This window comes from Rhamphochromis sp. 'chilingali' (assembly GCF_963969265.1).
Source record: "Rhamphochromis sp. 'chilingali' genome assembly, chromosome: 15".
Lineage (NCBI taxonomy): Eukaryota > Metazoa > Chordata > Actinopteri > Cichliformes > Cichlidae > Rhamphochromis > Rhamphochromis sp. 'chilingali'.
The window spans coordinates 19,374,540-19,383,598 of record NC_137942.1 but is presented as its reverse complement, the minus strand read 5'-3'; the positions used below and the strand labels follow the sequence as shown (position 1 = coordinate 19,383,598).

General features: G+C 39.0%; 1 protein-coding gene across 1 annotated transcript; it reads left to right on the top strand.

Moving 5' to 3' along the window:
- Positions 1-268: 268 nt before the first annotated feature.
- On the top strand, positions 269-8,549 carry LOC308411387 (uncharacterized protein; the record flags this gene model as incomplete). The annotated part of the gene is made up of 4 exons (XM_080905266.1): positions 269-363; positions 7,582-7,852; positions 8,034-8,241; positions 8,521-8,549. 4 exons carry the CDS (start codon positions 269-271, stop codon positions 8,547-8,549), a joined length of 603 nt encoding a protein of 200 aa, XP_080761392.1.
- Between the last annotated feature and the right edge of the window lie 510 nt (positions 8,550-9,059).

The following is a 9,059-nucleotide window of genomic DNA, read 5'->3' as shown; positions in this document are numbered from 1 at the left end:
ACTAATGGAGAGTGATCAACGAAATGGGACATAAATCAGGACATTTGAAATGCTAAACATTTAAAATGTAATGTATTTCAAGATGGGATTTATTACGCAACATAATCAGCTCAAGTGTTTTCTCTTTAATCACTTCTAAGTGAAAATGTGTGGTATATTATTGTATTTCTATTCTGGTATCTTAATTACTGTTGTCTCCCCTTTCTTAGCCACTGCAACTGCACCCACTGTGTTTCTTCTGGCACCATGTGGTTCTGAAAGTGGAGATATGGTCACTCTTGGCTGCCTTGCCACCGGCTTTAACCCTCCTGCAGTGACTTTCTCGTGGACCAAAGGCGACACTGCCTTGACAGACTTCATCCAGTACCCTGCAGTACAAAAAGGCAATGTTTATACTGGAGTCAGTCAAGTCCGAGTGAGGAAACAGGACTGGGATACACAACAGAATTTCCAATGTGTTGTGAATCACGCTGCTGGGAATGCACAGACTCCTGTCAGACCAACATGTAAGCCTTATGCTAATTCACATTTAATCAGTTTATCTTATTCTATTTGACTTATAAAAGTTTACATGAAAGCTCTGTGAACATATACAAAACTAAACAATTTGAATGAATTTGCACATAAATGCACAGGCTGATATTGTTATAGTCTGTAAGATTTTTGTTAAGTCATTTAATTTCCTTTTCTTAGGTTATTTGAACTCTTGATACATCACATACATAATACATTGCTACAGTAAACTTCAGTGCACCTGCAGTGACTTTCTCGTGGACCAAAGGCGACACTGCCTTGACAGACTTCATCCAGTACCCTTCAGTACAAAAAGGCGATGTTTATACTGGAGTCAGTCAAGTCCGAGTGAGGAAACAGGACTGGGATACACAACAGAATTTCCGATGTGTTGTGAATCACGCTGCTGGGAATGCACAGGCTATTGTTGATCCAATTGGTAAGACTTATGCTAAGTCATTTAATTTCCTTTTCTTAGGTTATTTGAATTCTATATACATCACATACAAAGTACATTGCTACAGTAAACCTATTCAGTGCGCTTTTTCTGAAGTAATATTTCTTATAAATAATTACTGGGCCACATCTAGTGATTGCTTCTTCTAATAAGAGTCAGTTATTGAGTTAATCTCCAGTTTTTGTTTTTTGAAGAAATTATAGTAGAGGCTGACTTTATCGTAAATGCGCCCCAAGCTGCTTATGTTGATAAATAATCTCAACACAGAGAGGAATAACTGTTTGAACTTACAACCAAAACCCAAACTTATTCAAACAAAAAAAAACATAACCAACATAAAATCAAATATTTCACCTCATTAAATAACATGAAATATTGTTAAATATTTCAAAATTCATAATTTTTTCATAGACTTTGTGGAAACACACACACACACATGGTGGAATGAGAACTAGAATATATCCAAGCAGTCTTGCTCATGATTATTAAGCTTTGGTACATTGTCTTTTTTTTAATTCTTCACTCATACGCTGTATTGGGTGTCATATTTGACAGTTCAATGTCACTTGAGAAACAACTGGTTCAGAACTGTTTTTATCATCTAAGAAACATTTCTAAACTCAGACTACTGGTGTCAAAGGCAGAACTTGAGATGATTATTCATGCTATAAATTTTTTTCTCATCTGGATTATTGTAATGGTCTTTTTACTTGTTTCAGCAAATAAGCTTTGGATCGCCTTCAGACTGTACAGAATGCTGCAGCAAGACTTTTAACTGGTACTAACAAGAGGTCACATATTATTGAAAAGTACATTTTAGGTTTCATTTAAAAATTTTAGTTTTAACTTTTAGAGCTCTATATGGTGAAGCTCCACAGTATATCTCTGACCTGTTGAAACCTCCTTCTTCCCGAGCATTTAGATCGTCAGGTCAGAGGTTAATGTTGGTCCCATAGGTTCAAAACACGCTTTTCAGCCACTGGCACCAGGGCTCTTTCTGTTGTGTTTAATGCTGTGTAGACTTCATTGACTCTTTTAAAAAGCAGTTAAAAACATTTTTATACAAACAAGCTTTTAATTAATATTTTTGTCATTGTTTTATATTTTTATTTTATTTATGTTTCTGGTTTTAATGTGAAGCACTTTGTGATTTTTATCTATGAAAAGTGATATATAAATAAATGTTAATTACTTACTGTCCTAATGTTATTGTCCTCTGCGCCTGTCTGAAAAACAGTAGTATGCTTCTTTCCGTCTGTCTACATAATCCTTGTCCTTACTGATCTCTGCCTGTCTCTCTCCACTTTCACTGAGCATTAATACATTTAATTAACTTTAATATTAAATCTGTGTTTGCTTGCCAGTCAATTTATATGCAGAATAGAATACAATAGAATAGAATAGAATAGTCACATTAACTGGAGGGACTTAAACACAGGACTCCTTGGCTCAAAGGAAGGGTTTATTCACAAACACCGGGTGAAATGTACAACAGTGACAAAGTGCTATATACAAGGGATCAGGGCTCCAGGGAATCCACAGGGAAAAGCAGGTGAACAGTCTCACTCCTCTTCTGTCTCTCTTGGTGTCTTACCAGTCTCTCACTCCTCTCTCACACCAGAATCTTTGTAAGGAACAAGGGCAGGTCCACAGTGTCTGTACACAGGAAAACAATGTGTTAACACAAGAAGCAAAACCAAGGGAACTAGATTGCAGTGTCTCAGCCAGGATTTCACTGACACAGGTTAAGCAACAATCCAGCGAAGAGAAGTCTCGATTCTTCCCTTAAGTAAAGGCCAGTTAATGAGACGCAGGTGTTACCCATCTCCCAGGTATGTAGGCCAAAGGTGGGAGCCCACAATGAACTCCGCCCAGGTGACAGAGGGAGAGAGAGGGAGAGGGGAAGAGAGGAAAGAGAAAACACAAAGCAGATTATTTCTCAGGCAGATCTGCTGGACCGTGACAAGAATAAACCTTCATTATCCCAGAAATTTGGGTGTTACACAGCTCTTATAGCAGGGGGAAATATAAAATATAAAAGGAAGACACAAAGTGGTCCTATATACATAAGCAACTGAAGTTCGTATATACAGGTAACAATGTAAAGAAATATGTATAGAATAAATTGTACGGAGATAAGATAACCAAAAGGATGTTAAATTGTCTTATAGAGTCTGACAGCTGCTGGTAAGAATGACCTGTGGTCGTGCTCCATCCTACACTGTGGGTGTAAAAGTCTGCTGCTGAACGAGCTGTTCAGTGCTCATGCAGTCTCAGGCAGGGGATGGGAGCTGTTGTCCATGATGGATGTTAGCTTAGACAAAATCCTCTCCTCCCTAACCTGCTCAATGGACTTCAGAAGAGAGCACTGAAGCTCTGCAGTTCAGTTATTTCCTTTTGTGTCTACAGGAATCCAATTTTCTTTTGGACAATGTGCAAAGTAAAAGTGCTAAGTAAAAGTATATGCGCATAAGGAACTTGTTTGTATAGAAAATCAGTATAGTATGAACATTGTAGCACATTATTTATCTCAGCTTCTGCATATTATTCCCTGCTTCTGCATACACACATTTGTGTGTCCGTTTATGTGTCCGTTTACAGGAGGAGAAAATGCATTTTTGTGTACAGCGCAGCCCATGCACCAGTATGTTAATGACTAACCTCACATTGTGGATGGATTATCTCAGTTGTTCTCCTGACTTTAGTCAAAGTCAAAGCAAACTTTATTGTCATCTCTGCTTTAAACAATACAGTATATTGAGAGACAAGACGACGAGGTTCCAGTTCCATTCAGTGCAAAAAAAACAATAAATATAAGAAGAGTAAGAAATAAATATACACTTTAAGACTAAGGTAAAAGGATCAATAACAATTTAAATTTCGTAAACATGGGCAGGATTATGAGATGCAGCTGGTCAGAATGCTCTCTATGGTGCCCCTGTAGAACATGGTGAGGATGGGAGGAGGAAGGTTGGCAAGCTTTAGGCGTCTCAGGAAGTGGTGGCGCTGCTAGGCCTAGCAACATCTTCACAAAACCTAAAGGAATCCAGTTACTTTTTTTTCTCAGCTTCTAAAACTGTATTATGATATTCCATTTGGTGCTTAGTTGAACTTTCAAATATGACAAATATATACAATTTTGGTTATTGAATGAAATACGTGTATATGCCATATATATGTTGGCACTCAAATTTCCCTGTGCAATGTTTATGCAAACTTTCATTATGATTAGTCCACTAATCTTGGAGCATATAGTATGATGATAATAATAATAATAATAATAATAATAATAATAATAATAATAATAATAATAATAATAATAATAATAATAATAATAATAATAATAAAAGTTGCTGTTGTTTCTTTTATTTATTTCAAGAGAAAACAATACAAAGTTGTCACTAAAGGATTACATTTGCTCTCTCATTTTTTCTTTCAGACTAAATCATGATGTTCACAGGACGGTTCATGTATTATGACTGAAATGTCTAAGTTCTGGGGGTTTGAACAGCACCTGTCCTGACTAGTTTGAACATGTAATGCTTTGTTTTTCCATTGTTATTGATTACATTGTTTATGCTTTACAATTTTTGGCATTTGTGTTTTAGTTTTGTGCTAGATGTGACATGTATGTAAGACAAGTGAGAAATGCATTAAAAATCAATAAAGAAAACAAATAACTAACTATCTTCAGTTCTTCTTGAATTAAGAAAAATGCTAACTTGCCTTACAGAATACAAGTAATGACACATACTAATATAAAACTGTTTATCTTTTGAAAAATTGTGTTGTGCATCATCATGTTGTATTACTTTGATTTTCCACAAGAGTGAGACAAAGCTCCATGTGTATGAAATGCCTTTCTGTCAGTATTTTTACAGTTTTTTCTGATTGCTTAAGCACATTTTTTGTAACTATTGCCTAATTTTGCAAAACTCTTCACACAAATAAGAAAACCTGTCACCCAATAATCAAAACATTGTAGTTCTCTTGCAAAAGCGAACACAGCTAGATTAACTCTTCACACCTTCGTAAAAATGGTGTTTCCGTATCAAACAGTACACACAAGCCATCATCTACTAAGCACACAATGCGCCAACTGCACACTGATGGTATGAATACAAAACACATCTGGCTTTTGCTTTCTCTGTGCACAAGGTAGGCTATGTCAGTTTGAGCTCATACTTCTGTCATAGATCCATAAGCATAGAGGGATCCAAACTTCAAGTACTGGTGTTTATTCAAACACATCAAAACAAACACAAGTGTTTATTTCCAAGTATAGGATTATTTGCAATCGCCATAATGACTATATGGGTTACTTGGTCTGCAGTGAACATGCTTCCTCTGCCCCCAGCATCTGGTCATCTAGCAATTCTGTAAAGTAACAATTTCAGTATTTTTACATCAATGGTATTGGTGTGTTTCTCATTGGCATATGGCAGTGCTACAAATCTTTGTGCAAAGTGACTGTACTAACCGATTCTCATTTCAAGATGTCCTTATGGTACTTGCTACAGTGTAGCGGCTCAGTTTAGGCTGGACCCGTTGGCCAGCTACCCTCAGGGTCATTCCACGGTTGATTACATGGTCCACTATTGTAGCTCTGATGTCATCAGCAATTCTATTTCTTACTCTTCCTACCCTTCCTCTCCCCCCTCCTCGTCTTCCTTGCTCCTCCTTGTCCTTGTCGTCCTCTTCATCCTACTTCTTCACCTCCACGTCCTCTTCCTCGGCCTCCTCTACTTCTCACTCTTTCTGCTCCCTCCATTGTACTCCGCACACACAGCTTACCTGTATTATAGTGCTTAGGCTGATTGCAAAGTGAACTAATTATCTAAGAAAGTTTTGACATGTGAAAGTGTGCCAGACAGTTGGCAAATTAGTGTTAATGATAGCCATACATGTGTATACTTTTGCTAGGAGTGTGTTGGAAATTTGGTAATTGAGTGTTGTGCAGTGAATTGTGCCTACAGTTTTGCAAAGTGTGTGTTACAAAATTGCAAACTGAGTGCAAAGCAGTTTTTGTGCTTTTAGTTTTGCAAACTCAGTGAGTGGTTTTGCTATAAGTCTGAATAGTTTTAGAGATTGTGCTACAGGAATCACAGTTAGGGTTTAAGCATTCAGAAAAAACTGTAAAGCATGACTTGATAGTGCAGCAGTTTGGTAGGACATGCAGTCCAACTATAGTGTAGCACTGCACTCTAGTGGACGAAGTAATTATGACATGGGAAAGAAAGTAAAGCCAACTGCAAAATGAGATGATGCCACAATGAGTCCCATTGCATGTGGTGGATGAATGGGGTCAAGCACCATAATAAATAAATTAATTAATTTAATTAAATTATAACACAGGACATTTTCCACTTCAAACTAATATTCAACATGGCTTTGACTCAAAACCAAGTCTGCTTATGATTTTTTTATTTTTTTAAGATCATGTGGGAACAAATTACTAATTACTGAGAGCTTCCAAGTGTACTGATACTCTGTTTAATCCGTATAAGTCACAGTTATTATCAAATCATAGTAATGTGTGTAGAGGTCCCGGTTTGATAGTTTAACAAAAAAATTTTTTTAAATGCCCTCCAAAAGCTAGCACTATTCATCACTAGTCATGGAAAACAGAAAACATTCCAGGTTTTACTTGACCACTGTAGCCATGCTGACAAAGAGTCAAAGTCAAGCCAAGTATTCTGTTGCGTCTGCGCTTCCACAGGCCCCGCTGGTTTAGAAACTTATTCCAATTACAGTTTTTGCCCGTTGCTTGAACACCATGAACCCATGCCTAGACTAAAGTAACACAAGTTGAAGCTTTTGTTACCATACCTCAAACACATGTACCCCTACCTTAAACAAAAGCGCTGCTTTGCACCCCAGTTCCAATTATGCAACACACCTACTCCTTTATGCAACACACATGGTCCTGCATGCTACACTCCATTTCATACATAAGACACTTCGCTCACAAAATGAAATTTCAGGGTGCCATTCGGAAAACACATGTATCCAAAATACAAAACACATCGGGTAATTGCAACCACTCAAATACACACCTGAAGGCACTTACTTGCAAAACCGAACACCAATTAGCCAACTACAAAAAGCCCTCAGCGTAGCCATTTCAAGAACTTTGCTAGCATGGATGGAGGGAGAGCAAGAGGAAGAGGAAGAGGAAGAGGTAGAGGAGGAGGAGGCCAAAGAGGCCATGCACGGACCCATATTTCTGATGAAATAAGAGCAACTTTGATGGACCATGTCATCAACCATGGCCTGACTATGAGGGAAGCTGGGCAGAGAGTCCACCCACATCTAAGCCGCTTCACAGTGGCATCTGTAATACGAACATTCCGACTAGAAAACAGGTCTGTCTTCACCTCCATACCTTCTGCTCTACTCAGATGGTTCCATAGCACTGTTCTACAGTATATCACATTACCATATCAAGTGTACGGGGTGCTAATGCTCCTTTTGCAGCCAAAGTGGCTGATTCCTTATATTGAAGTACAGTGTTGTACAGTGGATGACACAGTACATACAGTAAAGTACTGTAAGAAAAATAAGCAAACCAATGACAATATGTGGTTGTATTTCTCCAGAATGACTTGAAGACCTTCTGGGGGAGGACGGCAACGCCTGTTCACACAACAGCAGGAACTTGCCGTTGTGGACCTAGTGAGGGCAGACAATGCCATCCGTCTCCACCAGCTACGACGGAAAATACTTGCAGACAGGCGAGTGTTCAGCAACATAGACCATGTGAGCATCACCACCATCAGACGCATCTTGGGTAAACACAGCATCACCATGAAGCAGCTCTACAGAGTCCCATTCGAGAGGAACAGTGACAGGGTCAAAGGACTTCGAGCTGAATATGTACGGGTACGTGTAACTGTCCCTTACATTTACAATAGAGTATTGGTGAAGTCCAGTAGCAGCTGAATATGTACCATATCAGTACCACATGGATCTATTCTGAGAGCTACACAGGTACCTGTGTGATGGGGTGAGGGTGCTGTATGTGTAGCACTGTAGTACAGTGATATGTTCCCCTTTTTTTCAGAGAATCTTGGCCATGGATGGAGCTGCACAGCCTCATGAATACATTTTCATTGATGAAGCTGGATTCGACCTGAGCAAAACAAGACGACGGGGTCGTAATGTAATTGGCCAAAGGGCAATTGTGCACGTCCCAGGGCAGCGCGGGGGAAACATCACATTATGTGCCGCCATATGCCTTCGAGGGCTTCTGCATCATCATGCAATACTAGGTCCATACAATAGCCAACACATACTCACATTTCTAGATGCTCTCCATGATATAGTTGTACAGAACAGACCAGATCAGCCCAGGTTTGTGGTGATATGGGATAATGTCAGTTTCCATCGGGCTGCTCTGGTCCAGGCCTGGTTCTCCAACCACAATCAATTTGAAGTGGTATACTTGCCCCCTTACTCACCATTTTTGAACCCTATAGAGGAATTTTTTTTCGGCTTGGAGATGGCGAGTATATGACCGCCAACCACATGCCCGCATGCCTCTTCTGCAGGCAATGGAACAGGCCTGCGGCGACATTGAGGTGACAGCGATCCATGGATGGTTTCGACATGCAAGAGGATATTTTCCCCGGTGCCTAGCGGGAGAGGACATTGCTTGCGATGTTGATGAGGTCCTGTGGCCAGACCCCAACAGAGCCCACTTATGCACAATTGTCATGGTTTTTTGTGTTTACAGTATAGTGTTTTTTCTATTGCAGTATTATTGTGTTGTTGTTGTTTTTTTTGCTTTATCTGAATTCATGGTACTGCAATGTACAATATTGAGTAGGTCTATTTGCGTTTTTGGTTGTTTGAAAATGTGTCTCCTGTAAATGTGCCTTCTGAATAAACAATGGAAATCAAGGACTGCAGTGTTTTATATAAAGAAGACTAGTGTGTTCCCCCTGATCTGTCAGTGTTTGCATATGATGCAAGTATGTGTCATTTTGTCAACAGAGTTACATTTTGACAAAGGAATGTCAGGTTTTGACAGCAGAGTTTAGGTTTTGGGAGTAGAGTTTCAATTTGGCACAGATGTGAATGGTATATT